This window comes from Xiphophorus hellerii, chromosome 4 (genome assembly GCF_003331165.1).
Source record: "Xiphophorus hellerii strain 12219 chromosome 4, Xiphophorus_hellerii-4.1, whole genome shotgun sequence".
In the NCBI taxonomy this organism is placed as follows: Eukaryota; Metazoa; Chordata; class Actinopteri; order Cyprinodontiformes; family Poeciliidae; genus Xiphophorus; species Xiphophorus hellerii.
Genome location: NC_045675.1, coordinates 33461170 through 33487130, shown reverse-complemented (window position 1 = coordinate 33487130; position 25961 = coordinate 33461170). Strand labels below are relative to the sequence as shown.

Genomic DNA, 25961 nt, shown 5'->3' with positions numbered 1-25961 from the left:
TGCCAACCTTCGAGGGGTTTGTTGTTCCAATCTTTACTGTTGTTGTTTCTGAGAACGTAGTTTCGACAGATTCAGCTGTGGCTCTGTTTGCAGATGTGATAGGGCCTTCTGTAGTGGTTGTATAAAGAGAGGGCTTTGATGATACGATTGCAGTTTCACTCCTTCTGCTTGTTGCCTCTGGCACTGAAGTTGTGGTTTCAAAAATTGCTGTGGTGGAGAATGTTAATTGACCAGAGGTTGCTTCCACTGGCTTTCTTGTACCTACATTCATTGAGGGACCTTGGGATTCTTCTGAACCTTTTGTTGTAATAGCTCCAGTGGTTCTGGAAGGTGTTGTTGTGGTTTTGGTAACAACACAGGGAGTAGATGTAACAAATGTTGTTTCTTGGCTTGTTGACATGATTCCTGGTACTATAGTTGTGGATTCAACAACTTCTGTTATGGAGCCAGTCACGGGGCCTGTTGTGCCAACTTTCGAGGGGTTTGTTGTTCCAATCTTTACTGTTGTTGTTTCTGAGAACGTAGTTTCGACAGATTCAGCTGTGGCTCTGTTTGCAGATGTGATAGGGCCTTCTGTAGTGGTTGTATAAAGAGAGGGCCTTGATGATACGGTTGTAGTTTCACTCCTTCTGCTTGTTGCCTCTGGCACTGAAGTTGTGGTTTCAAAAATTGCTGTGGTGGAGAATGTTAATTGACCAGAAGTTACTTCAATGGGCTTTCTTGTACCTACATTGGTTGAGGGACCTTGGGTTGTAGATGCTTCAGAAGCTTTTGTTGTAAATGCTCCAGGGGTTCTGGAAGGTGTTGTTGTGGTTTTGGTAACAACAGAGGCCGTAGATGTAACTAGTGTTGTTTCTTGGCTTGTTGACATGATACCTGGTACTATAGTTGTGGATTCAACAACTTCTGTTATGGAGCCAGTCACGGGGCCTGTTGTGCCAACTTTCGAGGGGTTTGTTGTTCCAATCTTTACTGTTGTTGTTTCTGAGAACGTAGTTTCGACAGATTCAGTTGTGGCTCTGTTTGTAGATGTGATAGGGCCTTCTGAAGTGGTTGTATAAATAGATGGCTTTGATGATACGGTTGAAGTTTCACTCCTTCTGCTTGTTGCCTCTGGCACTGAAGTTGTGGTTTCAAAAATTGCTGTGGTGGAGATTGTTAATTGACCAGAGGTTGCTTCCACTGGCTTTCTTGTACCTACATTCGTTGAGGGACCTTGGGTTGTAGATGCTTCAGAAGCTTTTGTTGTAATTGCTCCAGGGGTTCTGGAAGGTGCTGTTGTGGTTTTGGTAACAACAGAGGGAGTAGATGTAACAAGTGTTGTTTCTTGGCTTGTTGACATGATTCCTGGTACTATAGTTGTGGATTCAACAACTTCTGTTATGGAGCCAGTCACGGGGCCTGTTGTGCCAACCTTCGAGGGGTTTGTTGTTCCAATCTTTACTGTTGTTGTTTCTGAGAACGTAGTTTCGACAGATTCAGCTGTGGCTCTGTTTGCAGATGTGATAGGGCCTTCTGTAGTGGTTGTATAAAGAGAGGGCTTTGATGATACGGTTGTAGTTTCACTCCTTCTGCTTGTTGCCTCTGGCACTGAAGTTGTGGTTTCAAAAATTGCTGTGGTGGAGAATGTTAATTGACCAGAAGTTACTTCAATGGGCTTTCTTGTACCTACATTCGTTGAGGGACCTTGGGTTGTAGATGCTACAGAAGCTTTTGTTGTAATTGCTCCAGTGGTTCCGGAAGGTGTTGTTGTGGTTTTGGTAACAACAGAGGGCGTAGATGTAACAAGTGTTGTTTCTTGGCTTGTTGACATGATTCCTGGTACTATAGTTGTGGATTCAACAACTTCTGTTATGGAGCCAGTCACGGGGCCTGTTGTGCCAACTTTTGAGGGGTTTGTTGTTCCAATCTTTACTGTTGTTGTTTCTGAGAACGTAGTTTCGACAGATTCAGCTGTGGCTCTGTTTGCAGATGTGATAGGGCCTTCTGTAGTGGTTGTATAAAGAGATGGCTTTGATGATACGATTGCAGTTTCACTCCTTCTGCTTGTTGCCTCTGGCACTGAAGTTGTGGTTTCAAAAATTGCTGTGGTGGAGAATGTTAATTGACCAGAGGTTGCTTCCACTGGCTTTCTTGTACCTACATTCGTTGAGGGACCTTGGGATTCTTCTGAACCTTTTGTTGTAATTGCTCCAGTGGTTCTGGAAGGTGTTGTTGTGGTTTTGGTAACAACAGAGGGAGTAGATGTAACAAGTGTTGTTTCTTGGCTTGTTGACATGATTCCTGGTACTATAGTTGTGGATTCAACAACTTCTGTTATGGAGCCAGTCACGGGGCCTGTTGTGCCAACTTTCGAGGGGTTTGTTGTTCCAATCTTTACTGTTGTTGTTTCTGAGAACGTAGTTTCGACAGATTCAGTTGTGGCTCTGTTTGTAGATGTGATAGGGCCTTCTGAAGTGGTTGTATAAATAGATGGCTTTGATGATACGGTTGAAGTTTCACTCCTTCTGCTTGTTGCCTCTGGCACTGAAGTTGTGGTTTCAAAAATTGCTGTGGTGGAGATTGTTAATTGACCAGAGGTTGCTTCCACTGGCTTTCTTGTACCTACATTCGTTGAGGGACCTTGGGTTGTAGATGCTTCATAAGATTTTGTTGTAATTGCTCCAGTGGTTCTGGAAGGTGTTGTTGTGGTTTTGGTAACAACAGAGGGAGTAGATGTAACAAGTGATGTTTCTTGGCTTGTTGACATGATTCCTGGTACTATAGTCGTGGATTCAACAACTTCTGTTATGGAGCCAGTCACGGGGCCTGTTGTGCCAACTTTCGAGGGGTTTGTTGTTCCAATCTTTACTGTTGTTGTTTCTGAGAACGTAGTTTCGACAGATTCAGTTGTGGCTCTGTGGGTAGTTGATATAGGGCCTTCTGTAGTGGTTGTATGAAGAGATGGCTTTGATGATACGATTGTAGTTTCAGTCCTTCTGCTTGTTGCCTCTGGCACTGAAGTTGTGGTTTCAAAAATTGCTGTGGTGGAGAATGTTAATTGACCAGAAGTTACTGCAATGGGCTTTCTTGTACCTACATTCGTTGAGGGACCTTGGGTTGTATATTCTTCTGAAGCTTTTGTTGTAATTGCTCCAGTGGTTCTGGAAGGTGTTGTTGTGGTTTTGGTAACAACTGAGGGCGTAGATGTAACAAGTGTTGTTTCTTGGCTTGTTGACATGATTCCTGGTACTATAGTTGTGGATTCAACAACTTCTGTTATGGAGCCAGTCACGGGGCCTGTTGTGCCAACTTTTGAGGGGTTTGTTGTTCCAATCTTTACTGTTGTTGTTTCTGAGAACGTAGTTTCGACAGATTCAGCTGTGGCTCTGTTTGCAGATGTGATAGGGCCTTCTGTAGTGGTTGTATAAAGAGAGGGCTTTGATGATACGGTTGTAGTTTCACTCCTTCTGCTTGTTGCCTCTGGCACTGAAGTTGTGGTTTCAAAAATTGCTGTGGTGGAGAATGTTAATTGACCAGAAGTTACTTCAATGGGCTTTCTTGTACCTACATTCGTTGAGGGACCTTGGGTTGTAGATGCTACAGAAGCTTTTGTTGTAATTGCTCCAGTGGTTCTGGAAGGTGTTGTTGTGGTTTTGGTAACAACAGAGGGCGTAGATGTAACAAGTGTTGTTTCTTGGCTTGTTGACATGATTCCTGGTACTATAGTTGTGGATTCAACAACTTCTGTTATGGAGCCAGTCACGGGGCCTGTTGTGCCAACTTTCGAGGGGTTTGTTGTTCCAATCTTTACTGTTGTTGTTTCTGAGAACGTAGTTTCGACAGATTCAGCTGTGGCTCTGTTTGCAGATGTGATAGGGCCTTCTGTAGTGGTTGTATAAAGAGATGGCTTTGATGATACGATTGCAGTTTCACTCCTTCTGCTTGTTGCCTCTGGCACTGAAGTTGTGGTTTCAAAAATTGCTGTGGTGGAGAATGTTAATTGACCAGAGGTTGCTTCCACTGGCTTTCTTGTACCTACATTCATTGAGGGACCTTGGGATTCTTCTGAACCTTTTGTTGTAATAGCTCCAGTGGTTCTGGAAGGTGTTGTTGTGGTTTTGGTAACAACACAGGGAGTAGATGTAACAAATGTTGTTTCTTGGCTTGTTGACATGATTCCTGGTACTATAGTTGTGGATTCAACAACTTCTGTTATGGAGCCAGTCACGGGGCCTGTTGTGCCAACTTTCGAGGGGTTTGTTGTTCCAATCTTTACTGTTGTTGTTTCTGAGAACGTAGTTTCGACAGATTCAGCTGTGGCTCTGTTTGCAGATGTGATAGGGCCTTCTGTAGTGGTTGTATAAAGAGAGGGCCTTGATGATACGGTTGTAGTTTCACTCCTTCTGCTTGTTGCCTCTGGCACTGAAGTTGTGGTTTCAAAAATTGCTGTGGTGGAGAATGTTAATTGACCAGAAGTTACTTCAATGGGCTTTCTTGTACCTACATTGGTTGAGGGACCTTGGGTTGTAGATGCTTCAGAAGCTTTTGTTGTAAATGCTCCAGGGGTTCTGGAAGGTGTTGTTGTGGTTTTGGTAACAACAGAGGCCGTAGATGTAACTAGTGTTGTTTCTTGGCTTGTTGACATGATACCTGGTACTATAGTTGTGGATTCAACAACTTCTGTTATGGAGCCAGTCACGGGGCCTGTTGTGCCAACTTTCGAGGGGTTTGTTGTTCCAATCTTTACTGTTGTTGTTTCTGAGAACGTAGTTTCGACAGATTCAGTTGTGGCTCTGTTTGTAGATGTGATAGGGCCTTCTGAAGTGGTTGTATAAATAGATGGCTTTGATGATACGGTTGAAGTTTCACTCCTTCTGCTTGTTGCCTCTGGCACTGAAGTTGTGGTTTCAAAAATTGCTGTGGTGGAGATTGTTAATTGACCAGAGGTTGCTTCCACTGGCTTTCTTGTACCTACATTCGTTGAGGGACCTTGGGTTGTAGATGCTTCAGAAGCTTTTGTTGTAATTGCTCCAGGGGTTCTGGAAGGTGCTGTTGTGGTTTTGGTAACAACAGAGGGAGTAGATGTAACAAGTGTTGTTTCTTGGCTTGTTGACATGATTCCTGGTACTATAGTTGTGGATTCAACAACTTCTGTTATGGAGCCAGTCACGGGGCCTGTTGTGCCAACCTTCGAGGGGTTTGTTGTTCCAATCTTTACTGTTGTTGTTTCTGAGAACGTAGTTTCGACAGATTCAGCTGTGGCTCTGTTTGCAGATGTGATAGGGCCTTCTGTAGTGGTTGTATAAAGAGAGGGCTTTGATGATACGGTTGTAGTTTCACTCCTTCTGCTTGTTGCCTCTGGCACTGAAGTTGTGGTTTCAAAAATTGCTGTGGTGGAGAATGTTAATTGACCAGAAGTTACTTCAATGGGCTTTCTTGTACCTACATTCGTTGAGGGACCTTGGGTTGTAGATGCTACAGAAGCTTTTGTTGTAATTGCTCCAGTGGTTCTGGAAGGTGTTGTTGTGGTTTTGGTAACAACAGAGGGCGTAGATGTAACAAGTGTTGTTTCTTGGCTTGTTGACATGATTCCTGGTACTATAGTTGTGGATTCAACAACTTCTGTTATGGAGCCAGTCACGGGGCCTGTTGTGCCAACTTTTGAGGGGTTTGTTGTTCCAATCTTTACTGTTGTTGTTTCTGAGAACGTAGTTTCGACAGATTCAGCTGTGGCTCTGTTTGCAGATGTGATAGGGCCTTCTGTAGTGGTTGTATAAAGAGATGGCTTTGATGATACGATTGCAGTTTCACTCCTTCTGCTTGTTGCCTCTGGCACTGAAGTTGTGGTTTCAAAAATTGCTGTGGTGGAGAATGTTAATTGACCAGAGGTTGCTTCCACTGGCTTTCTTGTACCTACATTCGTTGAGGGACCTTGGGATTCTTCTGAACCTTTTGTTGTAATTGCTCCAGTGGTTCTGGAAGGTGTTGTTGTGGTTTTGGTAACAACAGAGGGAGTAGATGTAACAAGTGTTGTTTCTTGGCTTGTTGACATGATTCCTGGTACTATAGTTGTGGATTCAACAACTTCTGTTATGGAGCCAGTCACGGGGCCTGTTGTGCCAACTTTCGAGGGGTTTGTTGTTCCAATCTTTACTGTTGTTGTTTCTGAGAACGTAGTTTCGACAGATTCAGTTGTGGCTCTGTTTGTAGATGTGATAGGGCCTTCTGAAGTGGTTGTATAAATAGATGGCTTTGATGATACGGTTGAAGTTTCACTCCTTCTGCTTGTTGCCTCTGGCACTGAAGTTGTGGTTTCAAAAATTGCTGTGGTGGAGATTGTTAATTGACCAGAGGTTGCTTCCACTGGCTTTCTTGTACCTACATTCGTTGAGGGACCTTGGGTTGTAGATGCTTCATAAGATTTTGTTGTAATTGCTCCAGTGGTTCTGGAAGGTGTTGTTGTGGTTTTGGTAACAACAGAGGGAGTAGATGTAACAAGTGATGTTTCTTGGCTTGTTGACATGATTCCTGGTACTATAGTCGTGGATTCAACAACTTCTGTTATGGAGCCAGTCACGGGGCCTGTTGTGCCAACTTTCGAGGGGTTTGTTGTTCCAATCTTTACTGTTGTTGTTTCTGAGAACGTAGTTTCGACAGATTCAGTTGTGGCTCTGTGGGTAGTTGATATAGGGCCTTCTGTAGTGGTTGTATGAAGAGATGGCTTTGATGATACGATTGTAGTTTCAGTCCTTCTGCTTGTTGCCTCTGGCACTGAAGTTGTGGTTTCAAAAATTGCTGTGGTGGAGAATGTTAATTGACCAGAAGTTACTGCAATGGGCTTTCTTGTACCTACATTCGTTGAGGGACCTTGGGTTGTATATTCTTCTGAAGCTTTTGTTGTAATTGCTCCAGTGGTTCTGGAAGGTGTTGTTGTGGTTTTGGTAACAACTGAGGGCGTAGATGTAACAAGTGTTGTTTCTTGGCTTGTTGACATGATTCCTGGTACTATAGTTGTGGATTCAACAACTTCTGTTATGGAGCCAGTCACGGGGCCTGTTGTGCCAACTTTTGAGGGGTTTGTTGTTCCAATCTTTACTGTTGTTGTTTCTGAGAACGTAGTTTCGACAGATTCAGCTGTGGCTCTGTTTGCAGATGTGATAGGGCCTTCTGTAGTGGTTGTATAAAGAGAGGGCTTTGATGATACGGTTGTAGTTTCACTCCTTCTGCTTGTTGCCTCTGGCACTGAAGTTGTGGTTTCAAAAATTGCTGTGGTGGAGAATGTTAATTGACCAGAAGTTACTTCAATGGGCTTTCTTGTACCTACATTCGTTGAGGGACCTTGGGTTGTAGATGCTACAGAAGCTTTTGTTGTAATTGCTCCAGTGGTTCTGGAAGGTGTTGTTGTGGTTTTGGTAACAACAGAGGGCGTAGATGTAACAAGTGTTGTTTCTTGGCTTGTTGACATGATTCCTGGTACTATAGTTGTGGATTCAACAACTTCTGTTATGGAGCCAGTCACGGGGCCTGTTGTGCCAACTTTCGAGGGGTTTGTTGTTCCAATCTTTACTGTTGTTGTTTCTGAGAACGTAGTTTCGACAGATTCAGCTGTGGCTCTGTTTGCAGATGTGATAGGGCCTTCTGTAGTGGTTGTATAAAGAGATGGCTTTGATGATACGATTGCAGTTTCACTCCTTCTGCTTGTTGCCTCTGGCACTGAAGTTGTGGTTTCAAAAATTGCTGTGGTGGAGAATGTTAATTGACCAGAGGTTGCTTCCACTGGCTTTCTTGTACCTACATTCGTTGAGGGACCTTGGGATTCTTCTGAACCTTTTGTTGTAATTGCTCCAGTGGTTCTGGAAGGTGTTGTTTTGGTTTTGGTAACAACAGAGGGAGTAGATGTAACAAGTGATGTTTCTTGGCTTGTTGACATGATTCCTGGTACTATAGTCGTGGATTCAACAACTTTTGTTATGGAGCCAGTCACGGGGCCTGTTGTGCCAACTTTCAAGGGGTTTGTTGTTCCAATCTTTACTGTTGTTGTTTCTGAGAACGTAGTTTCTACAGATTCAGTTGTGGCTCGGTGGGTAGTTGATATAGGGCCTTCTGTAGTGGTTGTATGAAGAGATGGCTTTGATGATACGATTGTAGTTTCACTCCTTCTGCTTGTTGCCTCTGGCACTGAAGTTGTGGCTTCAAAAATTGCTGTGGTGGAGAATGTTAATTGACCAGTGGTTCCTTCCACTGGCTTTCTTGTACCTACATTCGTTGAGGGACCTTGGGTTGTAGATGCTTCAGAAGCTTTTGTTGTAATTGCTCCGGTGGTACTGGAAGGTGTTGTTGTGGTTTTGGTAACAACAGAGGGCGTAGATGTAACAAGTGAAGTTTCTTGGCTTGTTGACATGACTCCTGGTACTATAGTTGTGGATTCAACAACTTCTGTTATGGAGCCAGTCACGGGGCCTGTTGTACCAACTTTCGAGGGGTTTGTTGTTCCAATCTTTACTGTTGTTGTTTCTGAGAACGTAGTTTCGACAGATTCAGTTGTGGCTCTGTTTGTAGATGTGATAGGGCCTTCTGTAGTGGTTGTATGAAGAGATGGCTTTGATGATACGATTGTAGTTTCACTCCTTCTGCTTGTTGCCTCTGGCACTGAAGTTGTGGTTTCAAAAATTGCTGTGGTGGAGAATGTTAATTGACCAGAAGTTACTTCAATGGGCTTTCTTGTACCTACATTCGTTGAGGGACCTTGGGTTGTAGATTCTTCTGAAGCTTTTGTTGTAATTGCTCCAGTGGTTCTGGAAGGTGTTGTTGTGGTTTTGGTAACAACAGAGGGCGTAGATGTAACAAGTGTTGTTTCTTGGCTTGTTGACATGACTCCTGGTACTATAGTTGTGGATTCAACAACTTCTGTTATGGAGCCAGTCACGGGGCCTGTTGTACCAACTTTCGAGGGGTTTGTTGTTCCAATCTTTACTGTTGTTGTTTCTGAGAACGTAGTTTCGACAGATTCAGTTGTGACTCTGTTTGTAGATGTGATAGGGCCTTCTGTAGTGGTTGTATGAAGAGATGGCTTTGATGATACGATTGTAGTTTCACTCCTTCTGCTTGTTGCCTCTGGCACTGAAGTTGTGGTTTCAAAAATTGCTGTGGTGGAGAATGTTAATTGACCAGAAGTTACTTCAATGGGCTTTCTTGTACCTACATTCGTTGAGGGACCTTGGGTTGTAGATTCTTCTGAAGCTTTTGTTGTAATTGCTCCAGTGGTTCTGGAAGGTGTTGTTGTGGTTTTGGTAACAACTGAGGGCGTAGATGTAACAAGTGTTGTTTCTTGGCTTGTTGACATGATTCCTGGTACTATAGTTGTGGATTCAACAACTTCTGTTATGGAGCCAGTCACGGGGCCTGTTGTGCCAACTTTCGAGGGGTTTGTTGTTCCAATCTTTACTGTTGTTTTTTCTGAGAACGTAGTTTCAACAGATTCAGTTGTGGCTCTTTTTGTAGATGTGATAGGGCCTTCTGTAGTGGTTGTATGAAGAGATGGCTTTGATGATACGATTGTAGTTTCACTCCTTCTGCTTGTTGCCTCTGGCACTGAAGTTGTGGTTTCAAAAATTGCTGTGGTGGAGAATGTTAATTGACCAGTGGTTGCTTCCACTGGCTTTCTTGTACCTACATTCGTTGAGGGACCTTGGGATGTAGATGCTTCAGAAGCTTTTGTTGTAATAGCTCCAGTGGTTCTGGAAGGTGTTGTTGTGGTTTTGGTAACAACAGAGGGCGTAGATGTAACAAGTGTTGTTTCTTGGCTTGTTGACATGATTCCTGGTACTATAGTTGTGGATTCAACAACTTCTGTTATGGAGCCAGTCACGGGGCCTGTTGTGCCAACTTTCGAGGGGTTTGTTGTTCCAATCTTCACTGTTGTTGTTTCTGAGAACGTAGTTTCTACAGATTCAGTTGTGGCTCTGTGGGTGGATGTTATAGGGCCTTCTGTAGTGGTTGTATGAAGAGATGGCTTTGATGACAAGGTTGTAGTTTCACTCCTTCTGCTTGTTGCCTCTGCCGCTGAAGTTGTGGTTTCAAAAGTTGCTGTGGTGGAGAATTTTAATTGACCAGAGGTTGCTTCAACGGGCTTTCTTGTACCTACATTCGTTGAGGGACCTTGGGTTGTAGATGCTTCAGAAGCTTTTGTTGTAATTGCTCCCGTGGTTCTGGAAGGTGTTGTGGTTTTGGTAACAACAGAGGGAGTAGATGTAATAAGTGTTGTTTCTTGCCTAGCTGTCATTATTGTTGTTGTGGTATATGTTATGTGTGGGTTGGTTTCATCCTTTAGTTTAGTTGTTGTTCCTTCTGTTCTTGATGTGATGTTTATTGTCGACGTAGATCTTAAAGCTTAAAAAATAAGACCGACATGTAATAAAACATTTATGGCAAACTTTTCAAAGTCAAACAGTATCATATAATTTTCTAGTAATTATAGTCAGTCTCAAACCTGTGCTAAATTTAAATGCAGTTGTTGTAGGCCCAGCGGTTGTAGTATCCGTACATATGTACATGCTTCTAGATATAGTTCCATTAGCACCACATTCAGCTGTAATGCAGTTTCCCAGACCATCCGAAGTGTTATATATGGTGGCACCATAGTTGTAAGTTTTTCCATTAATTGTGCATGTACATGCTGTAGGTAGATATATTACATTGTTAATTTAAACAAAATAATAATTTTAGTATTTACATTTATTAGATATCCTGATTTCCATAAATTACAACATATACTCACAATCAACACTGTAGATGCATATTATCCCAGATAATGTACAGGAGCTTTGAAAAATAGAACACAGTGTTAATCCCACTATTTTTTTATTAACTGGTTAAAAAGCAGAATGTTTCCTTATGTATTTTAATTTTCAAAATTTCTCTAAAATACATCTCTCTGTGACAAATAAAAGTTGCACATGTAACTGCAAATATGTAACTTTTATCTTTAAATATCTTTAATATCTTTTTCACATTTTTATTGAAACTGTCACTATGTGGTATGATAGAAATGAAAAAAAATCACGCTCCTCCACTTCCTCCTTTAGCAACTATTGCAATGTGCAGAATTGCACCACTATCTGTGAAAAACAACCTATCAGAGCCAGGAGGAAGGTATTCGCACATTCAAACTCTATGTACTAATGTTTACATGATTCCTTGCACTCCAGTTGTGGATTCAACAACTTCTGTTAATCTACTAACGGCAGAGAAACATCTTACTGTTACAGGAAAATTGCTCATGAGTTGTTCATCTGCCATCATCGCTGTAGAGCCTCTCATTCATGACAGGCTCTACTCTTGGAACAATGCTATTGTCTAAGCTGTGAACACACAAGCCTGATTGGCAGTACAAAGAACATCCTTCCTTCCTTTCTTCCTTCTTTCATCCATCCATTCATCCATCCATCCATCCATCCATCTTCTTCTTCCGCTTATCTGGACTCATGTCGTGGGGGTAGCAGCCTAAGCAGGGAGGCCCAGACTAAGGCTGGGTTACTGTTGCTAAATAAGACTAAGAACTTCCTCCTGGCTGTTATTGGGTGTTTCTGAATGTGCGATTTATTCCTCAATAATTACTGATAGCACTTGGAGAAGACAGAAGAGCTCATTTTTTTCTGTCAAACTGCCACAAAAAGTGAACGTTTAACAAATATGTAAAAAATAAATAAGTAAATAAATAAATACTTTTTTATAGAAGTTGCATACCTTTTTTGCCTTAGCTTTTGTCATAGGCAAAAAAATAACTACCCCAAATAACAAATGTTAGATTGAGCAGAGAAGACAATTCAAGAAGGAGTGGTCCAAGTAATAACAAAAATAAATGCTAAATTACAGTTGGAGCAAACTACAAATCCTTAACTAAGATTCACACTATTGTGTGAGGCCCCAAATTGAACATAGCCCAAAATAAAGACCACACAAACCCACAACGTCTAGTTATACAACCTTATATAGTATGACAATGCATGTATGAATCAGATAGCATACACATCATCACCAATTTATTAGTGTTTACTGGACCAGTTATGCTAATACGATGATCAATGTTATATGAGACATACCAAGTGTAACAGCTGTTGGATGGAACCTTCTCGCCTGTGCTGTAATGAATGCCTTTGTCATCATAGCATCCACATTGGTCCCAGTTCACACATTTCATTGTGTCTTCATCAAAGAAAGGCTTGGTTTGAGAACACTGTGGATAGCAACCTATGTAATACAAGAATATATATGTTAATTAATGGGGAATTAAATGTTCACTAAGGGTGTAAAGTGAGGAGGTGACTTTTCCAACATGATGTTTTTACGACTCACTCAGTGAAAACATAACATGCCTCCTGTAATGTGGAAAAACAAGTCACTTTTACTAAACATTAGCTTCCTTGCATCTTAATTTTTCACTCTTAATGATTTGATTACTGTACATAATATTGTAGGAAAATTAGGTTGTGGTATGAATATTATTTAGTAACAGTAATCCAACTTTCCTTAGCTTACCTTCAAAATACTTTGTCTTATTTGAAATACTGTTTAACAAAATGTGATGTAAGTAAAGTTACAAGTCATTTAACTATAATGCTGAACAAATGTTTACCTTCCATGTGAGTGATGAGTTTGGTACAATTTCCTGAGGGATTCCTACATGTCTTCATGCAGTCAGCTCCACAAGGCTTGTAATGCCATTCACAGCCACCAGGGGAGTTATAATAGTCACAGAAAATAGCTAGTAGACAAAAAATATGGACATTTTATCGTTTTTTTAATATAAAATTAAGTTTCACATGATATAACTGGAAACTCCCTGTTACACTGACTAAAGGCTTACTTCATTCAAATTGGAATAATTTCACTGGTACTTAAAAAGTCAGTTATATTGAAATATGTATTTAATTTGATTTACATGTGATTTGTTTGTGTGTGTTTTGAGACTACTAAAGCTTTAAGCTGGTGCTTTGTAAAGCTGAAATTAACTTGAAATGAAACAAAATCCAATTTTTGATTTTGTTACATCATCGAATAGCTCCATCCCCATGACAGCAGTTGTGATGGTCAAACTTACGGCACAACTTTGGAGTTCTCCATCTGATGCAGGCTCCAGCTGTGCTGCAAGCTTTGGCATAGGCAGCCACAGCAGTGCAGAAACACTCACAGTCACCTCCAGTGTCACAAGCACAGGAGTCTCTCACACAAGAATCATAGTATGGGCCAGGATCGACCTGAAACACAAAGCAGTTACATCAAACATGGTGTCTTTCTCATTCTAATTATACTCATGTAAGCTGTACTGTTACATATTTTGAAAGAAGTTCAAAAGGGGCCAATAAATAGAAGACTTTGCAGAAAAACTACAAATATTCTCCCATCAAGTTTTTTCCATTTTTAAAACATTCTAAAATAAAATTTGTTAGGCTTGTAGTGGAAAATTTAATCATGTGGTAAAGTTAAGATGTACACTGAAGGTTAGAAGCCAGACTGTCTCTCCACTGTTCAGGACCCCTTATCCTCGGTACAAGACAAACATGTGGACTCTGACAGACTCTACTGTGAGCCTTACTCAGAGCTTTTACTCTGTGCTATTTATGAGTGCTTTATATTCTTAAGCATGGTATAAAATAAATCTGACTGAGTGAAATTTCACCTAACAGTGCTTTGTAATTATTTTTCTAAAACAAGATGTTTTAGATAGATAAATAAACAGTAGTTGGATCACCAGGCAAAGAAAGAGGCAATCTGTGCATGTAATGATAAAGATGAAGAGAAGGTGAAGAAAAAACTATGTAATCTCCCAAGGAGTGGAGCATTTACAGTTTTAAATTTATGTACACATGGATCCATTTAGGTGTAGCTGTGCTGTGTGCATGTTACTTTTGCATGACAGCTGTGGAAGGTGGCGCTGGTTATGATGCTGCACTGCTTCTGAGACCAGGCTGCCCTGTAGCGGTTGGAGGCACAGGGATCACTGAGAAGCTGGGCGTTAGAGCAACTAGATGACACTTTCCAGCTGTTCCCAAACTCTAAAACATCTGTCACAGTCTCTTGAGAGCGTGTGGTAAAATCATTTTTACTGTTGCCATCGTAGTTCCCACAAAGGCCACACACTTCACCCTGGCATGAAAAAAACAGAGCAGTCACAAACTTGATATGATTTGATCTTATCATCACATTACCAGCTTAGTAAAAATATCCAGCATTGATCAGAGTTGGTCTAAATATCAAACAAAATGATACAAGGATTTGTGTTCATGTGTAAGTATTTTGATAGTGTGTTCTTTTATTCGGTCAGCTTAAGGTCGTCTAAAATAAGACCTAAAGAACCAAACTGAGATTTAGTTAATCACAACACACACACACTTAATGTTTTACCTGGAACTGTGGACTGAGAGAAATGAAAAGGCTGGTCTTCTGGTCCCACATGACTACCAGCCCTGATTGGACGGTCACCACCAGGTAAATACCCATTTTTTGTACAGAAGCAGGGAGAACATTGATGTTTCCTTTTATCACCTGGAAACTGTCATCCTTAAGATGGAATTCATTATCCTGTACACATCAAGATTACAAAGCAAACAAAAACCACAAAAAATGTTAAACACTGCACAGACTTTATGTGAAACTTTCTATTTCTCCTTGTATATAGTTTGTTCCACATGTCAAAGATTGGCAGGTTATATGTTTTTCCCAACTCCCTGCATACTAATACATAACATGCTAAAAACTTTACAAATAAACTGTGTTTTTTGATGAAAGATTAGGACTATGTTAAGATGCGGAGGTGGTATTTTTGCTGCAGGTTGTCATGCTGTCAGAATCTCAACTCTTTGTCCAGCAGTTGGAAGATATTAACAACTAGATAACATGTGTAGATGGAATTAGTGTGGTGTGTTTACCTCCAGATAGATCTTAATGGTCTTGGAGCAGGTGGTCCCAGTGGTTCCGCATGGAACATTCTCAGTGATAATACTGAAGCTTCCGTTTCCCTGACCAGGGCTGCAATAATCCTGAGTGAGAACATAGTAATACAGTCATAGGATTTCCTTTGTGTTCCCTTCTTATAATTAAAAAAAAAAGTCAATTACTGATACAGCTGATAGTTTTCTCCACTAACAGGTTCCAGAAATCATTTCTATTGCTAGAGAAAGATTGATTTCAACTCCTCAATGTCTAAAAGGTGACTGTGCAGGGGCGTTTATTAGTTATTGGGCCAGTGTGTATTAGTGACAGGTTTGTACATCACATTTAAGGATTTTAATTTGTTGATTTGTCCAGTAGCCTCCTTACCTGTAGGAGTGTGTATTCGCATTCTCCACTGAAGTCAAACCTTTTATCATCAAATGTAATATAATGACCATCTCCATAGATCCCACACACTGCATTGCAAACATTGCTGGTACAAGTGAACGTTCGTCCACTGCATGAGCTGTGGTGACATACAAACATCAGAAATAAATCAAAGAAATATATGAATACCTGATCATATCTAAGTCAGATGGGAGAGCTGGAAGGGAAAGAATTGGCTTGAAAGAGTTAATATCTGTGCTACAGTTTTTAAGGTCAAAGGTCATAAATGCCTCATAAATACCAGGTGTTACAGTCCACTGTGAGAGTTTGTCCTGGCTGGTAGACATGTCCATTGTGGACACATGGACAGCTTGTCTCATTGATGCAGCCTCCTGCTCCGTCTGACAGCAGGCCTTCTGGGCACACACATCCAGATGTACAGCCTGTACTGATCTGCTCCCGGCAAGAGTGAAGAGACGTTAGGCTGAACAAGGCGCGTGGATTTACAACAAAATGCTTTTTTGAACTGAAATACTTTGCTGTGCTTACACAAGGCATGTCCACCGTGCTGCAGCTCTTCTGACACTCAGCCCCAGTGGTGCCAGGCTGAGCAGTGGAGCAATCAAAATAAATCATGGGGGGGACGCATGATGTGGAGCCTGAAGATTGAAATTGAGTGCAGATTATGTTAAAACTATAGATTATGGACTAAGACATCCTTTGCTGAAGAATGAAATATTGCAGTATTTACAAACCTCATTATAGATTGTAATTAGCTGTTAATAGTATAAACACCACAGTATATAATTACCCTCCCACAGATAGATGTGACGTGTAGGAACCTACTTTGTAGTCTGGCTCCTCCTGAGCAGCTGAGGGCCCCATGTCTGCAGACACTGTGGACGAGACAAACAGAATCAATATGAATCATGTGAGGCATGTGGGGATCTAGTGATCTGATCCCAAACAACAGCTTTGGCAAGGCATCTTTTACAAGCTGACTGCATTAAACTCCATGTTTTTGCCCTACTTGCCATGTCAGTTTACTGAACAGAAGAAAATGGAGCCCCAACTTTAAAAGACATTTTAATTTGTTACATGTAGTCAAATAAAGTTTGTCAAATTAAATTTATTTACGTTTGCTTAACATGACAACGTAGTAAACTTAATCTACTTGGACTTAAAGGACTTGGACTGGTATCAGGGGCAAGATTAGGGGATTTGCTTACAATTTATGTTTAAAGTAAATATTCTTTGGTGATAAAAAAGTTCATATTTATGTGAATATGAAAATCCCCAATGAGCATCTGTGAGTCGTTACCATGTTACTCCATCTTTGATGATGGCCTGTCCAGCAGGAATAAAGGTGTCCTTATCGTAACAGGGGCAGTTCGCACTGGACACACACTGTCCCCCTTCATTCATGTAGGTTCCCTCAGCACAGCCGCAGCCGTCCACAGAGGCGAAGCTGACCTGGCAGGAGTAATCAGCCTGGCTGAGGGAACGACACGTCCGACCACAGGAGGTCATGTTGTACTCATAAACTGTTTCTGATGGACATGATTCGCTAAATTTTCCTGTTGAAAAAATGCGAAAAGGTTCATCAGACACTCCGATCTACCCAGCAGATCGGAGTGTTTCTGAACAGTGAAAACAGGTTCACTGATTTTTGCTCACCACAGATGGTTTCCCTCCAGCCGCTGATGTGGACTCCTGCTGCTGAGCAGGTGTAGACATATGAGGAGACCGCAGCACACATGCAGTCTTCACTTTTTTCACAGTTACAGCCATCGTACATGCAGTTCTGCTCAAACACAAAGCGGACATGGAGAAGGCTATGACAGTAGAAGAGTTTTATATGCACTCAATGCTTCCTGTTTGCAAACCTACGTCTTTGTATGAGCTGGGGCTGACAACAGAGTGGCAAGGAGCAAACACTCCCAGCGGATCAGTCAATTTGGAACACCAGTACTGTGCATAGTTCTCTGAAACACACAAATATAAAAGAAGTCATAATAAGAGGTGTATCTTGAAAAATAAATAGTGTTTCTCTGATGAAAGGAACCCAGGCTGATGTCACTTCACACATAGACATGTTTCTGAGATTTTAGGACTAAGGCTCATACTCAAGCTGCCGCTGATGGTACCAATGTGAAAACTTGATTTTGTCCAGAAAACCTTTTCTTCTGATTAATTTGGTATTTTATTTTGGCATCCTGTTTTATCTGTGTAATCTGTTTAATCTGCACTTTGTGATTTTTATCTTTGAATGGTGATATACATAAAATTACTTACTTACTTATTATCTTAAAATTATTGGCCAAGGTTTCATTTAATGATTTTTGACCAATTACCTTTGCCTTTGTCTAACTTAGCTTCCTGTTTCTTGAACGCTAAACCTGCAAGATGAAAGCATGTTTCTTGCTTTTCTGCAAAAAACATTTTGAAATATTCTGTAGGATTTGCTTATGCTGTGTAAACAGTCTAAGTTAATTTGAATGATCAATATTAAATTCTTCTTTTGCAGTTTGGCAACTCCTCAGGGCATGATTCTATTTGCATTAAGGCTGCTATTTAAAGAAGGTACTTGAAAATGTTGTTTGCACTTTAAATATTAACTGTTAAAATTCTGTCTTTATTGGGAAAGTTATGTTCAACAACTTCAACTTTTTTATAAAATCATGTCATGGCAAAATTTAAGATTAAACATTGACTGTAACATTTTGAAAACGGTGCTGCAAAAGTAATAATTTTAGGCCACAACAATCACAAAAGCATAACCCAACATCCTGCAGGGCCTGTGGTAAGCTGTGATGACACGTTGTGTGTTAGGATCCTGGATTGTTAGATTGTTTTGTAGTTTGATTTGATTCTAGTTTCATTATTTTGCATTTATTATTTTGTTCAGTCTTGTTTCAATTTTTCTTTAATTCAGTCCTTTCGCAGTGTTTCTAGTAATGTTTATTTCTTGTGTCTAGTTGTTTTTAGTTACTCTAGTTTTATAATGTTTAGTTTGCCCCCTGTGAAACTTTCTCTCTCCCTCTCCTCAGTCTGCCCCCTGTTCTTGCCATTCACACCTGGAACCCATTAGCTATCAGCCCAGTTCCTTTGTTCCAGCATTCAAGCTCCCAGTACTTAAGCACCTCTTTCTCAGTTACTCCTCGCTGGTTCCTCCTTTTATTCCCTGTAACCTCTCCAGTGCTACATTCTTCTCGTGCCTCCTGGCTGGCGTTTTGCTATGGTCTATTTTTGTTCGGTTCTGGAATTTTGTATATTTGTAAGTTTACTGGTTTATAATTTTTTTAATTAAATATTCAAACAACACCTGCTGCCTACCTCTCTGAATTTGGGTTGTCTTTAAAAACATTCAACATAACATTGTGTGCAGGAGATCATCCGTACCTCTGCTAATGTCCTGGCTGCAAGGATCTCCAAAGAATGGCACGATGTCAGGACAGCTGACTCTGGTCTTCCATGTGTTGGCAAATGCTGCAGCAGTTCCCTCCACAAGTCCACTAATCACCAGAAAGTCATCACTCATTATGTTGTTGAAGTTCCCACATAATCCTGTGGAGCAATGTGGGTCAGAGATGAGCTTTTGGTAACCTGAAAGATGCATGTTCACATCCAGTTAAACACATGGAGATGTACCGGAGGTGGCTCCTTTGAGTGACACATCAGCTGAAACGAAGACTTGCATCACAGGAGAGAGCTGGACCATCACTTGGATTCCCACTTTGGTGCTGATTACAACATAAAAGGAGGATGGCCAAAATGCACTCAGCTCAGCTGCAGAGACCAGAACACATAGTACTCAGTGAGCTGTCAGTATTGAAGCAACATGTCCTACAAGTTTCATTTCATCAACATGTTTATCACAGTTCATTAACATTTCCATGGTGTGTTGTGGTGATAAACTGTCTTCTAACAGCCTGTGCGTTTCTGTCTCAATCTTTCTCTGGTGTTGTGTCTGAGTTCTCTGATTTTCCTCCATTTTCTTTCACTAATTACCTTCAAAAACTGATCATAGATGTTATATGTTTTAGTCCATGCTGCTGCACACTGAATGTCAGCTTAAAAAGGCTGCAACCCTACAACCCTAAGCAGAATAAAATACTACATGTAGATCTACTGTATATGGACATCATGTGTGGGTGTGTTAGATGGACAGTAATAATAATATTCACTTACATGTAAACAATGGAAGCTGAGAAAGAATATTGTTGACATAGACTTGCCCAGATGCTTGAATTTTGATGACCTGGTATTTAGTGGAAAGACATTTTAGATTATGTTAAACATACATTAATTAGTATTCTGAATAAAATCCTAAATATTTATTGTCTTTCAAACTAGTGTGCCATAATATAAAAGTCCAATATTAATCAAGAGAATTATCAGTTAAAATAATTCACATTGCTAGATGTAAAACTCTCAGAAGAGATTCTGTCTCCCTGTCATTTGACAGCTGATATACTGTAGATACAGTATATACTGGATGTTGTTCCAGATCTTTTTGTTTAGCTTCAGCTATTGCTTTCTATTAGTTTTCTCAAAAATCTGTGGTATTAATATTTATATATTTATGTATTTTAACTTTAAAGTGACAATGTTAGAACTAGTTCTTTCAAGTTACGAGAGGCTTGTGGGCACAATCCAATGATCTGAAAGTCTTTGCATTGTGCCTACATGTTATGAAAAACGTTAGAAATATAACCCGGGGAGTTAATGTGTCGGTGTCTGAAGCTTACCACGGCATTACTGCCCAGGGCCAGAGTAACGGCTCTGAGACACGTCCTGCTGTCTGTCAGACCACATTTGACCAGGTCCACCAACACAGTGTAGAGGGAGCCATCACTCTGCTGCAACACAGTGACACAAAACCTGTCAGCACAAATAGCAATCCCAGTTAGAACACACCCATATTGGTGTGAGCACTGACTGGTGACCAGTATCAAGATATATAGTGAGTTTAAAAGGTTATTGTTTCTGACTGCAAATAGCACAGAGGGCAACACACACTGCTGCACACTGTTGCTTAGCTGGCTGAAAGATGGCTGCTGCTGTCTGTATTTTCCTCCAGTTACAGAAAAAAACAATTAGACACACAGAAGCCTTATGGGTATCCATCCAGGCGTTGGCTTTGTCTGCTTATCCTTGCAGGGTGGCAGAGGCGCTGGTGCCTACTGGCAGCAGTTTTGTCATTGGGAAACAAACAATACTGATAGTCAGAACACCGGTAGGATTTGAACCCAGGACCTTCTTGCTGCAAGGCAACAGTACAGCTGGTCCTCTGGGCACCCCAATTACTCACATTAAGTTTTAAAACTATAGTTGAGACAACATAAGCTGGTTTGTTATCCTTCATTTGTTTTTTATGTGTCTTTCGGTGAACCAGCATGCCTTGATACCGATGTTACACCTGTGTAGTTAAGCACTAAATATGTTCATTACAAAATGAATCTAAGCATTGTCTAAGTATACAGAGGTATAAAGCTCTTTACTTTAGCCAGAACGTAGGAGCAGTCTCCGTGGAAGGTGTACATTTTCCCGTCAAAGGTGGTAACGTGAGCTCCTCCCTCCACCGAACAGGTTCCCGAGCAGTTTTCCTCCGTACACGTCCAGTGGCCTCGCTCACAAACACTGTTAAATTCATACTCAAAATTTAGTTAACTGACTTGAATGGTGTTAGTGTTAAAAATAGTACTGATTTTGCTATGGTTAACTATGGGATCCGCAAAGCCTGGCTTTCATTTTGATAATCCACTTCCGCTAATTTAGCTATTTATTTACAAGGTAAATATCTAGCTAGCAATCTAAATATTCGTTGCTAACTAAATAGCTATCTATTTAGATAGATAGCTAAACTTTTAGGGCCAGTTAAATATTTTGTTTGGAAAATAAATATTTCGTTTGAAAATTATTTTAAAAGTCAAACGTTTTGTTTGGCAAATAGATACTCACTATGGAAGTAAATATTTAATTTTAAGCTATGACTGCTACATACTTTTTTAACCGACCTTGACAACATTAGCATAAGCATAAAATGCATTTCAAATGAATTAATTATTCAAAATATGTCCCTGTCACATACGGAACATGCTACTGACTAACTCAGACTTTCTTTCCATATATGGACCTGGTAGAGTGACGCATGTTCCCAGCTTACCAGGATCTACAGTTGAATGAGTAGGACTCTCCTGACTGGTAGATCTGGTTGCCATGGAGACATGGGCACTGATCAGCTGTGACACATCCTGTGTTACCAATGTCATCAAACACCATTCCTGAAGACAGGAGAGATGATAATTAATATGCCTGAACAGTAAATAACTGGATGCTTGTATTAGAACATGAGTGTGTGTTTACCTGCAGGGCAGCTGCAGCCATCGTGGCAGTGGCTGTCACAGGTCTGACTGGCCTGTGGGTTGGAGCAGGAGTCCTGACATGGCCGGCTACATTCCAGAAACTCCATGTTGTAAGGGCATCGCTTGTCTGTGAAGACAGTTTGTTTCCTTTTGTGGTATCAACTCCAAGAAGCTAATCTTAAAACAAAATTGTAAAGCAGGACTCTAATCTTCAGACTGTGTGTGTTGAGCTTACAGCAGAAGGTTTCGTTCCTCCAAGGCTGGGGGCTTCCACCTGCATGGACGCACTGTCTGGAGAACTCTGAGATGGTTTTGCACAAGATGGACTCTGTGGTGTTCTCTTCTGAGTTACACATGTCTGCCATGCACGCCTTGGTAAACGATTCCACATCCAGGAGGTTCTGGCAGCTGCTGAACGGATCGCTAGTGAAGGTCTCCTCACAAAGCAACTGGGGTTAAAAATTACAAACACTTTCAGTCTGTGGCCAGCTCAGTTCACAGAGGCTTCTGGTCAATTAGGGGCTGAATGTAAATTGTTTCATTCATGCAACAGAAGAACTGGAAACTCTAAATCAGAGTCACAGCCCAGTGTGGGGGTCTGATGGGGGTCTGTTCTGATATTAATATGTCACTGATGATGATCTGGATCATTACCTTGTCCCCACAGCTCCGGGTCGGGCTGAGGTCGGGTTCCACACACGTCTCAGTGGGCCCGTTTACCTTGTAAGTCTCAGCCAAGTCCACCACAGACATCACAGTCCCTACAGTCAGTCACACAGTAACCATCCTGTCACAAACCAGCAACTACTCTCACATCAGATGTGATTGTAGAATATTTAGCAAAGACAATCCAAACTTAGTGTGTATCAATAAGTAAATGAATCCAACAAAGTAAGAAAAAACATAAATAGATATAGTTTCCATGTCTTTCTGAAACTGAGATATTTATCCAGATTTCTTAAATAACTGACTGAATGAACAACAGAGGGTTTACAGTATTTTCTCATAATAATCTTTTATAAAGCATAGAGATACTGAAGCACATTATTTTACAGACAAATTAAATTCCATCAAAAATAAACTCAGAGCTACAGAAAACATTAACATTTTCCCCAGAGACTTCAGCCCACAACCAAGAAAAGCTTAAAGTTGGTTCTTTTGAAATCTGGTTCTGTGTTCTCAATCCTAAAGTCTGTCATTGGGGAAAGTACAGAGTTTCTCATAGCATGTAGAAGCTAAATTAACTGCAATATTATTTTAAATGACCTTACCATCTTTCATAAAATCATTAGCTATCCCATCAAAGTTTCCACACAGTCCACAGGTCTGGTTCTGATATTTGCTATCCAGCTCAATCTGTAAAGATACGACACATAAAGAGATGAAGTCATGTGTGATGTGTGAGCACTAACACATGTTCATGGATGAATATATCACAGTTTACTGTCAACAGTCTTCCTAGCAAAGGGTTACTATATAATGCAGATATTTAGTTTCATAACAACAGGCAGAGCTAGAAATGCTCCAACATAATTACATTTAATACAAAAAGTGAAGAAATAAATTTGTTTTTATTTGTTAAAACTATCATTTCACACCATTGAAAAGCCTGTCAATTTTAACGTAACTATAGAGAAAATCAGTTTGTGAGTTTAGGTCTGAATCATTTACGTGGATTGCTCTCTTGTAGTAATTGCCTCTCTGGCAGTGCTTGGAGGTAATTCCATATCTCTATTCTTAGGGAGTAAACTCTGTCCTCAGACATGTCCTCCACATGGCTGGGTTTATCAGAGACTACCTCTGGAATCTGGGAACATTGAGGACAGACAGGCCTACCTGGAGTCCCAACCTCCAGCCTGATAAAACGAGTCACTGCTGCTCAGCCAGAAAACACATTTTCATTCCAAATGTGGGACAGGCTTTCAAAGAAGTAACCCCCCAAACACAAGTTTTCTGACTTTTTGTGTGAAATGTAGTCAATAAAGGAATTAACTGTTTGTTTTTTTTTACATCTGAGACATTTGTGTTAATTGTAAAAGATTGAATTTCATTTTTCTTGGAAAAACTTCATGATGTGCTTAGTCTGCTTGTGTCCTTCATACATCTAAGGAGTCATCCAGGTTCCAAGTAGCCTTGATCCCAAGACTGGCTTCAACAAAGATGCTGGATGTGGTCCTTTTGATTGTCACTCCGAAGGCAACGAGTGGCAGAGACACCCTGCAGCAAACACACATGATCCGGGATGAGCCACAGAGCAGAGGCTAAAAACTGAGGGAACATTCTGAGGCAAAATAATTCAACATTAGGCATAAGCAACATCAGTCAGCAAACGTGTTCAGTAAACTCTTCAATTTTGACTTCAAGATCTTTCAATTGAAGAACTTTAATATTTTACAACACGCTCTGAGAACCCACAAACTTTAAGAACAACCCTGGAAAAGAAATAATAAGAAAGACAAGAAAAGAGAAAATAAAATAAAAAATAAATAAAAGAGAACAAGAGAAAAGAAAAGAAACCACAAACACTTTTTCTCCTGTCTAATTAATGGAGCTTTTTTTGCTCCTTTCTAAGCAATCCACACCACATGCTGCGTTGTGTCTGCTTACAGCTTTCTACAAGAACTCTGCTGAGGTTTTACTCTGCAGGTGCAGCAGACAGAAAGTGAGCATCTGAAAACAACTCTGTTACTTTCTCCATCTTTGTTTCAAGGGATCCTGCATTTTTAACTGGCTGAGAATTTTTTCACCTTCTAAACTTAAAAACAAAAATCAAATTAACAATAGTAATGCCATCGGTAGATCAGAGGTGTTGGTATGAGGCGTATGTGAGCAGTGAGGCTGTAGGACAGAAGCAAACATAGAGGCGATGTGCAAAGAGCTGGCTTAGAGAAAAAAAAATCTGGATTTCATGTCAGATATTCCAGCTTTAAGTTAACTCAGTTCTCTATTGGCTTAAACCAGAGGTGTCCAAACTGTTTGTGCTGTGGGCCAAAATCACAGAGTTGAAAGCATTTAGGGGCCATATTTTTTCAAAATTATTTTATTGTAAATATTTTATTTTGGGGATATAAACATAAAGTCGTTGAAATTTTCTCAAACATTTTCCTTACAAAAAAAGAAAAGAGTTTAGGTTTTTAGTCGAAGTTTGATGACTGAGTGTTTAGAGTCTGTTGAGTAAAAATGAGCTGGATGTTTGTGGCCTGAATTTAATGATACTAAAATTAAAATTACTTTGTGTTGTACCAAACATTTTCCATTCCAGAAAAAAACACCTCTGGCTTAAACTAAACCTTAAACTAGGATCTGAAAAGCTAAGCTGTTTAATAACTTTGACACAAGTTTATGATTAAACTCTTAATATATATATCAAACAACGAGAACGATGAACAGCAACGAATGTAAATATGCAGTTGCAACTTAACCGTAGCTGTAACTATTCCTGCAGCGATTCAGCCTGTGGCAAACACCACATGAACCAAAGACCAGATCTGGGCTGAACTCACATCTGGCCGTTGAATATGACGGAGCTGTTGGAGAGCTCCACCACTGAGCCATCCAGCTTCATGGCGATGCTGCTGATGCTGTCGACCAGACCCCGCCTCATCTGGATGATGAAGCTCTCATAGCTTCCCCCGCAGTGGGAGACCAGCACATGGTTACAGGTGGAGGCCAACTGGAAGAAATGCCCATCGAAGGTCTTGAAGTGATAGTTTCCCCAAGTTGTGCAGACTCGGTCAAGGTGAGACATGTTGGCTGTAGAATGAGAACGTTAGCAAGAAAAAAATGAACAAACGAGTTGATAAATACTGGTAGCAGTGGTCGAACCCCAAAATGTTGGTCATTGCATGGTTACCTGAAGTCAGATCCAGTGTTTGAAGAGAAGGGACGATCATTACTGTGGTGAAAAAAAGAAATTATAACTGACTAGTTGAGCACATTATTATATATTTTGAATATCAGATATTTATGCTTCATCATCAGAGCTCAGTAAATGAAACCTGGGTATCTGTGAGGTCTCCAAATCAGTTTGACAAGACTTTCATTCCCATTTTTCAGTTTAAAATATTTTTCCTTTCTATAAAAACATGCAAATTAGACACAAAAGTACTAAACGTAGAAGAAAATTCTCAGGATAAAACATTTAACTTCATACACCCAAAGCATTTTTCTGTAGAATTAATTGAGCTGTTAGTTAGTGAAGCTGTGAAATGTGTTACCAGTCTGAGACAGAGAGCCGACCAGTAGAGTCAGGAAGACGAGCCATGACGTCGGCTGCAGCCGTTGGGAGCCCAT

The 25961-nt window shown here is 40.6% G+C and overlaps 1 protein-coding gene across 1 annotated transcript; it reads right to left on the bottom strand.

Moving 5' to 3' along the window:
* Positions 1 to 726: 726 nt before the first annotated feature.
* On the bottom strand, positions 727 to 25961 carry LOC116718696 (mucin-5AC-like). Its single transcript, XM_032560889.1, has 27 exons — positions 25886 to 25961; positions 25172 to 25421; positions 23771 to 23885; positions 23340 to 23475; positions 22323 to 22429; positions 21904 to 22117; positions 21670 to 21795; positions 21470 to 21587; positions 20805 to 20943; positions 20052 to 20162; positions 19492 to 19561; positions 18952 to 19089; positions 18703 to 18867; positions 17191 to 17285; positions 16978 to 17104; positions 16630 to 16877; positions 16147 to 16196; positions 15612 to 15753; positions 14910 to 15020; positions 14386 to 14562; positions 13888 to 14127; positions 13082 to 13238; positions 12617 to 12745; positions 12118 to 12231; positions 2176 to 2862; positions 877 to 1239; positions 727 to 794 (listed from the first exon to the last, which is right to left on the bottom strand). The coding sequence occupies exons 1-27, from the start codon at positions 25959 to 25961 to the stop codon at positions 727 to 729; spliced, it is 4473 nt and encodes a 1490-aa protein (XP_032416780.1).